At 39.9% G+C, this 18,344-nt stretch overlaps 1 protein-coding gene across 2 annotated transcripts in view; it reads left to right on the top strand.

Moving 5' to 3' along the window:
* The window catches only part of LOC110954307 (mannosyl-oligosaccharide 1,2-alpha-mannosidase IA), a 210,361-nt gene that overhangs the window by 70,096 nt on the left and 121,921 nt on the right, over positions 1-18,344 (top strand). For both annotated transcript variants that reach the window (XM_022199167.2, XM_022199977.2), the window contains exon 2: positions 17,591-17,687. In XM_022199167.2, coding sequence (XP_022054859.2) covers positions 17,591-17,687 — 97 coding nt within the window. The remainder of the gene's footprint in view (positions 1-17,590; positions 17,688-18,344) is intronic.

Below are 18,344 nucleotides of genomic sequence, written 5' to 3'. Positions count from 1 at the left end.
GTTAAGTTCTGCATCAATGCCAGACTCGTATGGAGTGGAATAGTGCTCCCCAAGGAATTGTGCCATAGCGGAGACCTGGGACTTTGAGGCTGCAACTCCAGAGTTTGCGCTCCCCTTGTCCGTGTCTGCTCGTTGTGCATCGCAGTTCCTCCGTGTCCATGCTAACGCCGAGCTAATGCTAGGTTGAACTGCCACCTCACAGGCTTGGAAGCACGGTGTTCAAGTGGTACATCATTTGAGTCATGGACGACTTGTACCTATACACAGTTTCGCAGTGCCGGCAGTTAACTAAGTCATTATTTAAGTCAAAATGCTCCCACACCACACTTCGCCGTGACCACTTCATGATTAGCCTACTTCTCATAGAAAACATGAAAAGTTTAACTCGCTGGAAATTGCTTGTGCCGTCTTTTTTCAAATAGCCTACTGCCCCGTGTGGTAAATTTTTTAATTGTGACCACACAGCCAACTTTATTGCATTCCTCAAGATTCACGCTATGCAACAGAACTTGTGTTTGATTATCGATAAGAAATGAACGTCATCGCCGAAATTCTTAATGATCAATTAATCAATCGTCGATTAATTATGCCCATCCCTAATTGAAGTGTGTATTATCGAGGAACAGTATTGGATTGGGACTTGACATTAGCAGATACTCAATCTTAAATGACTCAAATTAGTAGAAAACAACTGGATCGATTAGTTAACATTTATAATAATAATTACTTTAGTAGCTACCACTAAAAGCTGTGTCTGGCCTGTTCCCTAACTGAATTAGAATTGTTTTAGTCAGAATCACTTCTAAGTTTAGTAACTTGAAAAATAGATTCTGTCAGGGATTTAAAAGGATTTGAATTTGATACTGCATCGTGACCGAATTAAAGATGCAAACAATGATTCAAAGCTCTGGAACCAGGGTTTTGGATGGGATCATGTTATTTCAAATGGTTTTTGTCATTAGCATGCATAGTTACAGCTATGTAGTGTAGTGTACAGAGCTGTATTATACATGCTGTTTGCTGCAGTTGCAGCTCTCCGATTATGACCCTAATCTTAAATAACATATTCACTGAATAATTATCTGTTTCTGTTGTCAGATGTCAGCAGGCCAGACGTCACTTTGTGTTGCTCAAAAATCCAAAGAGAGCTACTGATGTGTTAATATAGTCATGATCCGCTCAAAAGCTTAGGCACCCATTGTTTTTAATTGAAGATGATATTTTGGGGATTTACGGGGTGTGGGTGTAGGCAGGGAGATGCTCTGTGTGTGTGTGAATGTGGCAGGGGATAAGGAAGTGGAGAGTTTATTGTCTGAGCATTGAAATTGGTTCTTTTCTGAGTTAGGATTTCATTAAAGTGAGAGAATAAGGCTGTCAAACAGTTCTTGCAAGGTGACTGATGTCTCCCCACTACCTCAAAGGCAAAGAAACAGAATATATACAACTTCCCCAACCTGTGTTCATGGCAAAAAAAAAAGAAAAAAAAAAAAAAGGCTTCTTGCATTTTAAATGGCTGGTGTCTGAAAGTGATAATAAATTAAAGAAGGGTTCCTTTAAGAGGTTATTCTGCTTATCTGTACATGTGGCTTCTGCAGGCCGAGTTATTAAATTAGAATTTAGGAGGTCCGTTGGTTTCCAGTCCTGCTAATGGAAGGAAAAGCTCGGCATTTGTATCCATTTTATTAAGTGCTTCTTTCATGATTTACGATTTGTCTAAGGACAGTAATGCATTTGTGGTTATTTCTGTTCAGAAAACAAGCAGCACACAGCTTTAGAGGGAAAAAATACAATGCAGCAATTAATGGTCTCATTTCACATTAATTTTATCTCATAAGCCTGCATCCTACTAATCAAATTAGTATGGCAAAAACACAAACTTTTGTATGCATATTAAGCCTCATCTGCAGAAATATTATAAATGAATTGGTTTCATCGCTCTTTTCTGACTAAATGTCATTTTCAGGAGGAAACATGCAAGATTTATTCACCCCTGACAACACTGGGAATCCAAATTATTTTTTTCATCAATTTAAGATGAAAGAGGCGGCGATGCTGACATACATATGACATGTTTGAGCTCAGAGACTTGCTTCTTTGTTTGCAGAATCACATGAGAAGAGGAAGATTTTTCCAAATCTACCAGAATATACAGTAAGGGAGGGTGGGAGGCTGTGCCAGTGTGATTAGCCATTAGACTTATGTGTTGAAAGTGAGCACTTTTTCAGTTTGTTAGTGAAATACAGTTTGTCACATGTGACACTTTACTAATGCATTTCTGTAGGAACATATTTGTCCCACTCCTTTCAGTGAATGTGAACTGTAGTAATTAAGAATGAATTACTTGAACTCAAAGTTTACTACTGATTTTTTTTTTCTCTCAATGTTTGCTGTAAACAAAAAAAAGTGATTCGGATGTTCAGTTTAGATTAGAATCTGTCTCCAGTAATTCTTTAAATAAATTAGGATGAAAAGATATGCAGTAATGTGCGAAATGAAGTACAAAGTCTATGATTTAAAAAAAATGAAAATGCAAAAAAACCAACAACTTTAAATGTTATAAGAGATCAGGATAACACTGGGCTTAGGAGGCCAGTGGATGCACTTTTTAATTGTATTTTAGATATCAAATCATGGATGGCAGAAAGCTTTCTCCAGCTTAACCAGGACAAAACTGAGGTTTTAGTCATCGGTCTTGAGGCCCTGAGAGAGACTATTTTACCCAAATTACAAGAATTTTCTTTTAATCCTTCACCACACGTGAAAAACCTGGGCGTGATTTTTGACTCTGAGCTGAATTTTATCCCACACATCAAGAACATCACCAAAATTGGTTTCTATCATCTAAAAAACATAGCCAGAGTCCGCCCCATTCTCTCTCGGGCCAACACGGAGATGCTGATGCATGCTTTTATTACCAGTCGTATTGACTACTGTAATGGCCTGCTTTCTGGTCTTCCGAAGCAGAGTATTAGAGGGTTACAACTTTTACAAAATTCAGCAGCTCGTGTCCTGACGAAGACCAGAAGGCAGGCCCGCATTACACCTGTTTTAAGATCGCTGCATTGGCTCCCCATGTTTTTTAGGATCGATTTTAAGATCCTTTTAATGGTTTTTAAGTGTCTTAATGATCTTGGGCCTTCTTATCTTTCAGAACTGCTTTTATCCTACGAACCTTCGCGGACCCTGCGCTCCTCTGGCAAGCGTCTCCTCCAAATTCCCGATGTCAATCTAAAGACTCAGGGGGAGATATCTTTTAAGTTTTACAGCCCTAAACTCTGGAACGACTTGCCGCAGGAGCTCAGGGACTTAGAGAATGTTCATATTTTTAAGAGCAGGCTCAAGACCCACCTTTTTAATCAAGCTTTTAACTGATATTTATTTTCAGTTTACTTTTAACTTGGTAATCGATTATTGGTAAATGATTATTTGTCACTTACTGGTGTATGTATTTATTTTATTTATTATTATTATTTATTTATTTTATTATCTTATAGTGGGTTCTATGTTTTTATGTTTTATCTGCTCTTATTATTTTTATCTTATTCCAGTGTTTCCTTGAGGGAGCTCTCTGCATCGGGAGCGTGGCTCGCCTGTGGCTGCCAGGGTGCTGTGCTGTGGGTTCTTGATGGAGGTTTGGGGCTCACTCCCACTCCTCCTCTCGGTGTCCTGTCTTGGAGCCCTGGTTGCCATGGGCGACCTGCTGCTCTCGGTGCAGACGGCTCCTTGCTGGTTCATCTTTGCCCAGCCTTATATTATATTTTAATACTCATTGCATTAGTGTAAGGTTGAGGGTGAGAGGGGGGTGGGTCTGGTTATCGTGTTACAGTGTGCCTGTGTGGTTTTTTTTTTTTTTTTTTTTTTGTGTTAGATCTTTGGGTTTGGGGAAGTCGGGTTAGAGGGTGGAGTGGGATTGTTTTTAATCTGTGAAGCACTTTGTGTTGCAACTCTGTTTGTATGAAAAGTGCTATATGAATAAATAAAGTTTAAGTTTATGGTATGTGTTACTGAAATGCATTATTTGTATGTGGAATTAATGAAAATTAAAACCCTCATACCTAGTATACAAAAACTTACATCACCGACCAAAATGGATGATTTCGACTATTTTCATCATTCGTTAATACATCTTTGATTTATTCTGGTGAATGTCAGAAAAGCAGTAAAAAGCCACCGCAGCCATCACATGACAGAGCCCACACTGATGTCTTCAAATTGCATATTGTGTGTTGCCGACAGTCAAAAACATTATCATTTTTCTGTCACAAAGGACAAGCAGCGGTGTTGCATCCTCACAAACGAGAAGCATTGCCACTTTGCTTGAAAATGATTGATCAATCAACCAAATACACAAGGGTGACATATGAAAGGAAAATGCACATGCCAATCCCTGTAATTAGGATGTGGTGGCTCTGTTATGCTGCGAGGGCATTTTTGCTGACATGGTCTGGATCCACTTCCCTTAAAACAGAAATATGCTTCATTGTGTATGGTTACGCAACAGTTGTTGCTATTATACTGCTTTTCTCATACACAAAAGTCTGCTTGGAGGATAAATGGGCAGTTGGTTGTACCCCTGTATTCCACCTTTGTAGCATTGATGCTGCGTGGACACACGTTTTAGGCCACATGGATGTGTACAGAAGGATTCCTGTATTATTCCACGTATAATTTACGTCACACAGACCCTAACATGTTTGTGCCAGGGGTAAGTAGAACACTAGCCTTAGAGGAAAGGGTCACCACAACTCAGTAAAAAGTTGTTCTGAGTAGTCGCCTTTATCGCATGATGAAACATTTCTATTCTGTTGGGAGGAGTGGTCACTTTTAGGATGACTATCCTGCCATCCATAGGGCACGTGGGATCAGTGAGTGGTTTGATGAGCATGAAAAGAATTTCAATGATGGACTGTGGCTTTCGCAGTCACAAGATCTCAATCCTAATGAACACCTAAGGGAGATGTTTAACTGACAGCGCTCTCTGTCATCATCAGTACACCAAATGAGGGAATGTATTTTTTAAAAATGGTGTCCCGTCCCTCCAGTAGAGTTTCAGAGGCTTGTATTCAATATTAATGTGCATTAAACCTGCTCTCTTAGCACATGGTGCCTCAGCATTTTACTAAGTCACTTCCTACGACATTGTAGCCTTTTTGTCAAAGAAAGTCTGGGTTTTAATAATTCTCCTTTCTGTGCCATTTGCGGGTCTGTACCTAATGCACTGGTGTTGCAAAAATATCATAATGGTGAACTCACCACAGGAAGACATTTCTGCAATGCCTGACAATCTTGCCAATTATATTTGACTGAATATTGTGATTATTGGCTGCTCATAGAAATGATGTTACTCAGTGTAACACACACTGCGCCCTGACAGTCTATTGAGCAGAATGACAAAATGTACAGTTGTGATTTGCCCACTATGATGGTTGGCTGGTTGTTGTTTCCTGTCAAGGTGTAGACTGAAGATCACACCACGTTGTTACCTCCATATAAAAGCAGGCCTTCGCTTTTACTGAAGATATGAACCTCTTTTGTAAAGATCCGTCTCTCCTCATCTTACCTTGATAAATCTATTAATGGTGCTCCCTTTTTCCTCTCCCTGGTGCATTTGAGTCAGACCTGATCTACTTGAGTGTCTTCATCTCAAAATAACTTCTGCTAAAACTCTTCCTGTAGGTGCTAGAGCCAGTGGAGCAAAAACTTAGTGGCATTGCTTGAAGTTTCCTACAAGAGGGCACTGTAGATTATTTTCTAATGAGCTTGATAAGCTCACCATCATGATCTTCAGCAAACACAGCGGGGTTCCCAGAGAAGAACCCTATCCTCAGGCAGTCCAGTCAAACTGACAATGTCTTGCAGACAAATTGCTTCCCACTTCTCTGTGTCCTTCTTTCACTGCCTCTTTCCTCTGCTCCTGTGTCCTGTACCCCACTCTTCCTAATAATACTGTAAAAGCTCTGTAATGGTTTCGTATTTACTTTCACTAACCCCTTATTTTCTGTGCCATGCCTGCAATTTCATTACTAGCTTGTTTCTGGGAGAGCTGCTGTCAGCAAGACGAATAAGAGTGGGGGGTGGGGTGGGGGTGGGGGATAGTCGGTTAGTGATTTTGCAAGTTTCGGGGTGCACGATACTTCTTGTTAAAGTTCCTCTTACTCCACCAACTTTTGAAACCACTCAACTCTCCTTCAAATTCCATCAACTTTTCTGGCAAGGTCTATTGATTGGGCTGGCGCGGTGATCCACAGCAACTGAAAGGAAGGAAAACATTGTGAGTGGAGTCTCGAGGGCTCTTGTGCAGACAAACATCCCTTTGGAAAGTAATGCACTGAATGCTTGAAGAAAGAGCAGCTCGGTTAAAACAAGTGTTAAGTCAGTGTTCCGACCATGTTGTCACTCAGACCCTGAGTTTGCTTCACAGTGTGTGGCATTTGCTACAAACTGTGAAGAAAAAAAAAATCTGAATTCTGCACTGTTTCTTCACCTTCACTTACTTTCCTGAAAATACTGTGTAGCGCCTTTTTGAAACTGTTTTTTTTAATAAAGTAGTCTTATGAAGCCACTTCCACCACTTCTCTATGCTTAAAGCTGCATTCATTGTTGAATTAAAAACATATTTGACTTACTATCACCCTATGTAGTCGTTATAGTTGGCAAACAATTACCTGTTGCGTTCAGCAGACACAGAGAAGCACTAGAATTCAGCTGAAGTTGTGTATCTGGCCTGCTGCCAATACGAGTTGAGTATGCACTCGTCTTCCATCGCTGTTTGTGTCTCCACCATAGACTGTATATAAAGATGGACGTAGCATCTGGCTTCAAAATTGAAGCCCACCCGGAAGTGTCAAAAACTTGCAATATCACGCCGTCCGCTAGGGTTGGCTCCAAAAAGCTTTTGCTCTATAGACCCCAATTCATTTTTGGAAAAAATAAAATTTGATAGACTGATTTTCTACAGCTCAGGATTTTTTTGCCGTTAGTTTTCATGGTCAAAATGAGAGATCAGGTGGCCGATCTTAAAATAAATCAATACTGAATTTTAAATAAATCGTTAAAGTTGGCGGAGCCAGGGGGCGTGGCTATACTTGATAGACAGTCCCATTGACTGGTCCTGCCCCAAGTTGCTCTCCGGTCCGGCCTGTTTGATGCTTTTTACGTCACTGGCTCCAAAAAATCCAAAATGGCAACCAGGAAGTAGCAAAATCCGGGCTTCATTTTGTCGGCGTTGAAACCAACAGGTGACGTCACGGTTAGTTCACGCCTGGTCTCCACCGGCTCCTGCAGGAAATGTCTTGGTTTACTAGCGAATGCTGCACCATGGCTAGTCACAAACTTTTTTCTGTTTGCCATTTGGCGCACACCGGGTAGCATTTAGTTTGGTTTCCAAAAGCCTTTTCCACTGAAAACAGATGCCTGCTGCAGCTGGAGGTTACACTGATGAGAGCGATGAGAACGAATCCAAGCAGTTAATTTATGGACTGTAAAATCGAAACAGTCAGCCGAAAGGTGTTCAGTGGAGCTGTGGGGAACTGCAAAAATCTCTCTGGACATCTTTAACGCTGTTGTTTATTTGAAAGAGAGATATGCTTTGAACCACAGTTGCTTGATAGTATGGAGTCTCAGCCAGTCACGTACAGCCTTGTTTTGGCGCTTGCTCATCAGACCTTTACCACGGCCAGTTTCCACCAAATTTTGTCCAGTTTGGCATTGTGATGCTGGAGCGTCTGACTGGCTTCAAAACATCCCCTCAGAAACATGTTGGTGATTTCACATATCCTATTGTTTATTTTTTTTCTCTCCAGTCTTGGATTATGAACGAAATATTTCCTGTTAATTATGGCATTGTCCTTGATCAGGTGTGTTTCTGTCATTAATAGCCCTCACAATCCCCTGTCCAATGGAGGACGTTTGTATTCTCCCCACAAGCTTGCTTTCTGGCTGGTTATTGGTGGACAAATACTTTTATATGTGTGGCCTTTGCAGACCGCTTGCATAGAGGGCAGGAGTGTCATCTCAAGATTCACATGGGATGATGCTCTCAATATGATTTTGATTTTGACTGTCGTTTTAAAGCCACATTTGAATTTTTTGTCACATCCCCTTTCCCATTGCTCATCATCATTGGGTTCTACCGGGAGCATTTAGGCCCGTTAATACCCCAGTTTTACCTCTCCAACAATTCAAGACCCGAGTCCAGACATTTTAATGGGCTCCTTGTGGCGATTCTCCCTCTTCTGGCATGAATCTTTCATGGCGCACTGAAACTCTCAACCCACCTGTGAGATGCTCAGGAGATGACTTGGCACAGGCCACATATCTCTCCTAATCATCTGTTTTGGAGAGAGCGGTGAGGACACCTGCCAGAGAAAGAGGGATGCGGGCAAATGCACACGCGAACATGTTGTGAAAACAAGAAGGAGCATTTAACATTGATTTGAATTCTAGTAGACTAAAGGTTGTGCTTGTAATTAGCAATGTTGTGTATGTTTTGAAAATTCATATCAGTTGGATTTGGGGAAAAAAAAGACTTCAGAAAATTACATCGGACAGACATCATGGAAGCTATTTCTCTGCAAAAACAAAAAATACGTCTAAAGCTTGCAGCTCATTTCCAGGTGTCCTCATCAGTTGTAACAGTGATTTGCTAAAATGATGTGTCCTGCAGCTGGTTTTAAGTATTTTTGTGTGTACCGAGGCTTGCTGACTCAATTATTGTTAATTACGAAGACTGTGGGGACATATTCCAATCAGAAAGCTGTTATGGCGTTGGTGTATAGTTACTTTCCATATTGCAGCTTCAGTGAATATGACTAAACTGCAGCTTGTAGAACAAAATACGCATTTGCAGAATCTTTTCTGCCCTGTTTGCAGTATTATTCAGCGATTTTAAAAATATCTCTAATAGGTACGGTTGGATGATGTTGATCCCAGACGTTCATTAATTCCACGCATGAATGATCTGCAGCTCAGTGCAGACTGGTTGTCCGGCTCTGACTTTTGTTTCGGGACTTGCTTGTAATTGACCTGGGTGTTGTGCTGACTCAGGGCGGCCTCACTGGCCTAAAGAGACCTACAAGACTCTGTCGCTGCTCGCCATAAATGTGGTTTTAATAGGCAGGAAACGACTCTGCTGTCGAGCAAGTCTAACACTGGAGGCAGGAGGAAGTGTGAGGGGAGAGAGGACGTGCGAGTCAAGGTGGGAAGTTCAGGGGGAAACAATGGGGGGGGAAAGCTGATGCTGTGTTTTCTCTGCCAAAGGTTGCGTTGGTTTCAGGTGATGACACAGCACCTCGTTAACGCAGCAGTGACTTGGGGCCTGACATGCCGGGGTGCTCGGGTGATTTATTATCCGTGATCCGCCGAAACCCTCCTCAGATTAAAGGGATGCCTCGCTTGTGGAGCCAAATATAACAGCATTACAAAAACCTCCAGGCTGGGAGTGTCAAAAGCACTTTGAGAGATGCTTTATGTTTATTTATGAGACAACTCTCTTGTCCATGTAGTCTGAAATAATCCCAGTTGTTTTTTTGTTTTTTTTTTTGCAAGATATTGTGGCTACCTTGGTTGAAACTGCATTTGTCACTTTTTCCAAAATGGAGATGCCCTCTAGTTCTTCACTGAGTTTGGAATTTAGCAACAAACTGTGTAGAAGCTTGTGCAAAGATCCCAGTTCTCCTCATTATTGCTGTTTTATTAGCCGTTAGAAGCTACTTATTCCATTCCTTGCACGTTTTCCCCTCTTCATTCCATCCTTGCTGGTTGTTCACATCTTTAACCGCATTAGTATGAATCTGTTAAGATATATCATCTTACTCTACTTTGAGGGTTCCTGAGCATCGTCTCTACCAACCAAAACAAACTAAGTAAAAGTGTCTCAGTTTAAGTATAACTGGAGCCAAGATTCACTGGCTGAAAGCATAGTAGCAATGACAGATCCTTTCCTTCAACCCTGTTATCAGATGTAATGTGACTGCTGTCAGGTGTGGACTAGTATAATTTAGGTAAGTGGTCTCTGAACAACTTCCTTGCATGCAGTAGAGTTTTTTTTTTTTTTTTCAGACAACCACAAACGTTAGCAATCGATATTGCAATTCTTTTGTATTTTTTTTCTTATTGTTTCTCCAAATGTGCAATGAATTTTAACTGATGTTTTCTCCTCCATCATTAAAAGTTCTGTTCTGTTCCCTTAGAATGGGTAAAAATCATGCTGGTAAAAGATGATGGATTTCGGTCAAATCGAAGCTACAAGTTGACCATGAAAGTGGAAATATGACCTACTAACTCAAGAAACTGTGAAACTATTATGTACAGATTGATGTTTATCATCTTATATTACACACTGTTTGATGGATGCTCTTATTCAAAGTATACAGATTTGTACATGGACGGTTACACTCTGAATCATACCCTGACTTTGGGCATATATTGCCATGCTGCATTCTCACTGAGCTCTTTTTAAGGCTCTAAAACACAAGAAACTCAAAAGTTTTTCCTGAATGCCTCTTATTTTTTGCATCTGTTTTAAAATCTTTTTTCTTCCATCTTGAGCTATTTGCAAGAGGGATCGCCTAGACTTTTTGTTACTCCGGTTCGCGGTTGTCTCCTTTTCCCTAAGGACCATATACAGCCCTGCAGCTTAATGAGCCAAGTTCAAGCTTAGTTCTTGATATGTGCTGCAATGGTAGTAAAGGTGTGGAGTTACTTCACTCTGAGAATGTGGGAGCTTAATGATTTTCTGTCTGCACATACAGACAGTCTAACAATCCAAACTTTTGGATCTCCACAACCTCCCACTTTACATCCAGGCACTTTGTTTTCACAACTTAATTCGGTTTTTCTTGACTCTCATCATTTTAAGAGCACATATGTGCAACATGTATCACATGTATCCGACTTGCCTTTTTACTGATACATATCTTTTAAGGGGTAAAACATTTTCTGTATTTTGTCACAATTAAAGTGCGCTTCTAAATCCCACAGAAGAATTCTTTGAAGAAACCCACGCTGTGACAGAAAGTGGAGATGTCAGGGGGGATGAGGACTGTTGCTGTGCCTTAAGCAGAAGATCTGCTCTAATTAGTTGTCCAGAATGAGCTGCAAACTGTTCAGCCCACCAGTTAATCTGTATATTTCCCTCTCCTGGGCCATGAAGGGGGCCACTGAGTCCGAGCCCAGCTGCCAGTATCATGTTCACAACGAACCGATGTGGTGATCGTCGCTGGTGGTGCACACACTGCTAATTAATAATACTTTTCTACTTTTTCTTCCCTAATATATATTTTACAGAAGAAAACTGTTTGGAAAGTTGCTGGTGCAGCCTCTGGGGGAGGAGACCATTGTAATGCAAATTCAAAGACTAATCCAAAGAACCTGTGCCCAGCAGAGGAAATGCATAGCAGTGTGTCTTCCTTGGGAAGGATTTTATCTAAGACCACAAAGTGGAAGCAAGCAGATGTACACCATCAGCTCTAAAGCCCACATAGAAATATTTTTTGGAATAATTCCATGGGAAAACCCCCATGCTGATCGTCATGGCAGTAATTTCATTTTGTTTGCAGTTAGTGTGGCCCACCGTTGGTCCGATTATTAAAATATTAGCTCAGTGCTACCATTCAGAGGACTTATCACTTAATCTCAACTTCAGATTTCAGACCTACCCCTCTGGCACCATCTCATTATACTGGCTCGTTCTCTGTAACTGTGCTTGTGGTTTAGAAATAGCTTGTTATCTCTTTTTTTACATCATTGCCTCAGAGAAACCTCAGCTCAGATTGTCTCCACTGTGTGCCAGATGGTTCTTTTACTCTGCGTCATCTTTTGAAGTTGTTAAACGGGGACCTTGATGGAGCCACCTCATTTTTGCAGTGACGTATGAAAGAGGGCTATAATGTCTGTCCAAATTTAACAAAGTCGTTCGAAAGTGACCAACGAGCTGCCACCTTTAGATCCTCACTCTCGTCCTAACAACAGTCATGTGAAATCCTTTTGCCACTTATTCTTTCAGGACTTCTCACACATGACTCACTAAATTTAAATATCAACTTCCTCCTACTAATTGGTAGACTGTGAATATACACTTTTTTTGTGCAAGTAAACACTGACACTGGAAGCAGAGTTGGTAAATGAATCCTTAGTTTTGAAACACCATAGAGTGTGCAGAGGGCAAAATATGCGTTCAACAAAGCTAGTTCAAATTGTGAAGAATACAGTAGAATACTTTTGTGGTTTTGCACTCTGTGACCTTAAAAAAAAAAAGTTAAGATTTTTTTAAGGATTATTAGTTGTACCCTTCTGCGGTCTTATTTCTTCTAGAAGTGTTAGGAATTCCACTATAGTCAATGCTAGTGTACTTGTGTTTTTACTCTCTTTTGATAGAAACCTGATTGAAATTACACAATGTACTTTTTGTTAAAGAGAAAGACAACATTTAATATTCCATATATATTTATGAAAAATATGATGAAAACTGATATTTCATCTGTTCCTTGGGGATATTAGTAAAACCAGTTTGAGTTTATCCAGGGTAAATGTAATCACTTATACCACATATTCCATGATCTGATTGATGTTGTGTGACCATCCTCTGTGTGATCAGCTCTGTGTGACTCCTGACCTCCGGTCCTGATATTGGCACTGTAAATCCCTGATTCATTTTCATCACTGGCTCTGCATTCAGCTATTGATCTCCTCTGCCCAACAACCAGCCAATTAGTTTAACCAAAGAACGGTCAGAGTCCTGTCAGATCATGTCTGTGTCTGCTTTGTGCGCCCCTGGAAATGAATCATTCATGCAATTCCTCTCTTGGAGAAGCAGATTTCGGGGCACATGCTCGGCTGCGACTGAAGCTATTGATTAGTGTTGTGTGTGTGTGTGTGTGTTGCAGTGATGGGATCTTACAGCAACAATCCTACGGCTGCGTGACCTCAGTCCTCCCACACTTTGGCCCTCAGCAGCGCACAGCAGCAGAAATGTGAAATACAATAGCAGATATCTATTTCCCTCCAGTGGAATGAAACATATTCAGTGTGTCACAGCTGGAAGCTAAAACAGCAGAGGTTTGGTTATGCTGATAATTTGACAAAAATAACAAACAAAAAAGGAAAAGAAAAAAAGAGTTTATGTGTAGTCATACCATGGGAATCACTTTGTTGATTGTAACAGCTCATGGCTAGAGCTATTTTTCCTCCATTAATCTGCTGAATTTTATTCATTTTTAGGTTTAGGTTAATAGTGGGAAGTGCCCTGACAGTTTCCCGTGTTTTTGTCTAAACAGCACCAAACATATAAATATTATATATTAATATATTATAGTATTTCATGTTTGTGGAGATTCATTTTTATTGACATTTTCCCTTGATGAAGATCAGCAAATAATGACTGACTGTGTGAAAACAGTCAACACTGTGAAGAAATTTGCTTTTGAACAATTAACTGACAATTTCAAGCAATTAAAAAAAAAAGCAGTACTGCACTACTAGAATTTCAATAATTTTTCCTACTTGCAATTAGTTTTGAAATAATCTAAGACACCACTTGTAAAATACAGGTTTAAGCCTGCCATTGACTGCACATTTCACTTGGTTTTCTGCTTTCCCTCTACTGTCTGTTACTTTTTCTTGGCAATGAAAAGCAACAACGGCAAGCTCTGGGCTAGCAACGCGCCACACTGAAAATTTTAGGTTTGTGAAGGATTTGGATTGCTAGTTTTGTTGGCTTTTTTTTCTGTGAATTATCCATTTTAATCACAGTGCTTGTCTCCCTGTGTGCAAATGTTCCATCACAACAATTCCACCCATCACTTTTTTGAGGGAACACCAAAGCCGCATCTTTCGTTTAGCCCGACCCACGACGACTGTGATGAGTTTAAAGACATTCAAACAAGAGCAAGAGCATTTTCTTTTTTTTCCCTCCCTGTAGCAGAATGATAGTGTGGTGCAGCCAGACCATTATGTTCTATACAATGGGCTGGCAAAGCGAGACTACTGCTGAAATGATCTGTCAGTTTAACATTTTTTGGAAAAAGAGCTCCGTGTTCCCTGTCATGTTATAAATAAGCTGTCACTCTTGTTTTTCTCTTTGAGAGAGATGCTGGACAGATTCTGAATTTTCCTCCCTGCTGCAATAGAGACAAGACACCAACAACTCGGCAAAGTGTTGCCTTTCTTTTTTTGTCAGGTCAAAAGAGTCATGGCTGATTTTCCTTGACAACTGACTGATTGAGAGAAGTGTTGCTACAGTTAAACAAAACCAGTCATCAGATTACATATGCATCATTTGGCTTGATTTGTCAAATGTAGTGATGTTCTGCCTTTTCCTCTGTGTCAGCTGGATTGAAGAAGCTATTTGTTGATGTTACTTTGGGCCCTGGATAGTAGCGACAGATTTATGATTTTTTTTGGCATTTTGTAGATTGAAAAAAATGACATTAGTTGCAGCACCGCGTGCACTAAATCCTCTATTTTAGCATCTTTCAGAGTCAAGCCGTTGCTGATTAATGCTGTCATTTTACATTTTCTATGCCTGCAGTTATGCAGCTTCAGCATACCATCTGCCTGTTTTCTACTTTCCCCGACATATATTTGATGATGGTCGTAAAGTCCTGCTTCCCTTGCAGGTTCATTTGATAATTTTATTTTTATTTTTTGGCAAAGCATCGTGATGTACAGTTTGGAACATTTTTCAAAAGCGACAGAAAGGAACATAGTGTTCCAACATTTACCAAATCCCATGATTTGTGCAAACACTTTTTCCCCATTACTTTTGTTCTTTGGCTTTCAAAGTCACTGGAGGAGAGCGAGACGGGCCGGCATTATAACAGATGGAATAAGTTTCAAATAAAACTTGAGACATTTTCTGGTTTTCATTCTGTGAGATAGACCGTTCTGTTGGGACACGGTGAAGCTGGCTCTGGCTATTTTTGTTCGTTCTACACATTCTGAAGAAACTGATTACCTTTGTGAACACGTTTCCACCGCGAGATTCATCGCTTCCATTTCCCTTAATCATATTGTGTGCTTGTTTTTCCACATTCGACGAGATTGCTGCTGTACTCGCTGTCAGAATTTATTTGTGGAAATGGAAAAAGTGTTTAAAAATGCTGCCTCGTCAGATTTTACGCCAATCTGGAAAAAGAAAAACAACAACAGACAAACAACTGTGATGCTAATGCCGACTGTGTTTTCTCTTCTGATCTGCGAATGGTTTTCAGTAAATAATGATGGAGCATCACAAATGCCACATCACAAATTAAACTGGCTCTGTAGCTTCACAATAATGAAAGAGCTCACAGTGAAGCTGTAATCAAATATAAGCTCCCTGACCTGTAGTCACTGTTTTCCTGAACATTAAGGACATTTGCCATTTCTTTGAACAATGTGGCTGTTTTAGCGTGCGTAACGGCTGGAGCTTCGTATCCTTTGAGGTGTCTATAATGAGCTTTTTTGGGTGAGAGGATTTTCAGCTAGAGGCCTTGTCAGAGGTAATCGGATTCATGTTGACTTATTTCCCGCAGGCTTATATGAGCCCACCTCTGGAGAGCAAAGAGCCTTACGTCATATTGATACTAAAGATGACATCGTGTTCCAAAGTCAGGGAAAAATGAAATCCTGGCGCATCTGTCCGTCTTGCGATAGATTGAGGCTGCTGTCTTCATTTTTGTTGTATTGTACTGAGGAATGGAAATTAATGAACATGTCATTGTTGAAAGCTCTTGATTCAAGTATACCTTGAGCTGGAATTAGTTTTAATTTATTTTCAAGTATTTTGCATTGTGCGGTACATGCATCTCTTTGGTTACGGTCTGAAGAAAACATCCTCTCTTAATAATGGAGAAACCCTGCTTGTATGACTACTGCTCCATTCTAAATGAGAAATGTTAATGCAGACAAGAAAAGCAGGAACTGCAATTTATGATATTATCTTTGCTTGTTTGCAATGAGTTGGTGGATATAAAGGTTGCATGTAAACTTCTGTGTCGCAACTGAAACTTTAGAATTTACTTTACTTACTTTTGATCACATCACGCAGCATGACTTTACAAAAACGTCACGACAGCTCATGGATCGATTACTGAGAAATTTTCCTCTTGTTAACATAAAGCTGTGAATTTTTTTGTATTTTACAGAACTGATGTTACATTGTAAATGGATTTCTTACATGCATTCATTACCCCCTCGGGGTAAATTTAAATCTCTCTTAACTTCTCTTCACTTTAATGGTCACACTCTCATTTAACTTGCTGCTACAGCCTCTCTAAACTGCTCACATTACTGCAGATTTTTAGTCTTCATTTATTTTCAGCACAGATTTCAGAAAGTTTGAATGAAATTTTAAAAGTATATTTCTTCATGTCATTACATGTGAAGACAACAAAACCAGACAAGACGTACATTCATGCAATGTGAACCAACTTAGAAAGCAAGCCTCGGACGCAACTATAGGTGTATTATATTAAATTATAATGGAAATTAGCATATAATGTAATCTTGTAGAGATGTTTTCAGGCAGCTCCAGAAACAGAAGTCATTTCAGCTCATTATTATTTTATTAACAGTGTGGGTTAACTATTGTTGCAGTCCAGTGGGGCTGCAGTCTGCCTCTTACTGTGCAAATGGATGTTGTAAACCAGCAAGGTGCAAAGTAGGGCAGGCAAATTCTTATAAAACTAACATTGCTTGGCTGTATTTTAAAAATGAATGACTGAAAAATGAAAAGAATAAAAGGCTGTATGTAGGCTGTGGAAAAAAAAAAAAAGACGTACAACCACTAAATGAAAAACCACACTCTGCACTGGCATGTGAAGGTTAACCTGCAAGATATTTAAAGCTTCATGTGGTAACATTAATATAGTTCATATGCTTGGCCCAAAGTGATGCACCTATCACGAGCATTTAAAATAAAACGTGGTTACTGAGGAAAGTTGTTACCGGTTTCTTAAATAACTACATTCAATATTTATTTGGACAGTGTTTGACCTTATTCTCAAATTTGGCTTAAATCTTGACCGTTTTCTTGCTTTTCAATTAGTCTAAATTTAAGTTTATTTTTAGTTAGTCTTTAGGAACATTCATATTTTTGACTTGTAGCGGATTTAGCTGCTAATAATTGCTGCCTCCCAAATGACACACCTAAATTGGCTCCAGAAGGTCTACAGCTAACTAAAAATGAGCTAATAAATGAATATATTTGATTAAACCAAACCAGCTTCACCTTATGTACTTCAGAGCTAATTAAAACTGTGTCACTGCAAACAGAGATGCTTTTCATCCCCTATCCATCTTGCTCTCTTTTTTCCTTTAACCGCATCAGAGAAAGTTTACTTGCACTGTCATCAAGTATAATAGTCCTTTTTTCATCTACTGACATCAGTCAATCTTTAATTTGGAGGAGGAGCTGCAGGGGAAATGTCAGTGGTATTGTTTAGCACTGTTGTTTATGCGCTATAATTGCATGCTTGTCCTTAATCCAGTCATGATCGATATCTATCATTCCCTTTGCCTTGAGCAATTCCATTCTAATTACGCTTTGCTTTGCAGACATGTTGCTCTGCTGTCAGTCCAGTGACTGGTATGTCTGCTCCCTGTTTTGCAGATGATGAAGTTTGCCTGGGACAACTACAAGCGCTACGCCTGGGGCAAGAATGAGCTGCGGCCTTTGACGAGGAATGGGCATATTGGCAACATGTTTGGTGAGTGTCAGCATTTTGCTGGAGGCTCAAAAGACCAGAAAGGTCATCCATTATTTTTTTAAAAGACCCGCTGACCTTTTTCTGGAAAGGTTTCATGCAGAAAACACGAAGACAGATTGAAACTAAAATAGGAGATGTTTTCATCACTGTAAGTGGATGTTCCAGCTGTAAAACTGCAGATTTAAAAGTAATAATTTGGTTTTGAAAAATGGAAACGAGCAGATTACAAATTCATTATCATGAACAGACGTGGGATTGACAGTCTCTCGGTTTGGCAAGGATGGACAGCTACAATGTTCTTCAACCAACTCTCCAAAGCTCATAAACATATTCATGACTTCAAGGGTGAATTACATTTAAAACTCTCCTGCTCCCTCAAGCTCTTTGTTGCTCATGATTATGATTTTATGTAATATGTAGCATTTTGATGGGGTTTTCAAGCACAAATTTACACTATATACTACACTTATAATATGGCAAGAAAACATGACTAGGCATGACAACCTAGGTAAATTCAGTAATTCTAGTCCAACGGTTACTGACAGATTTAGTGAATGTCTCCTCAAATTCTGCTAGCTGTCTATTTTATGTGTGCATTGGAGGATAATTCACACAGGCTCTGTAAATAGGAAACAAGCAAAGGGGTTCAGACCAATC

Source organism: Acanthochromis polyacanthus, chromosome 12, assembly GCF_021347895.1.
Source record: "Acanthochromis polyacanthus isolate Apoly-LR-REF ecotype Palm Island chromosome 12, KAUST_Apoly_ChrSc, whole genome shotgun sequence".
Taxonomy (NCBI): Eukaryota; Metazoa; Chordata; class Actinopteri; family Pomacentridae; genus Acanthochromis; species Acanthochromis polyacanthus.
The sequence above is the reverse complement of the archived record's forward strand: the minus strand, read 5'-3'. Positions and strand labels throughout refer to the sequence as shown.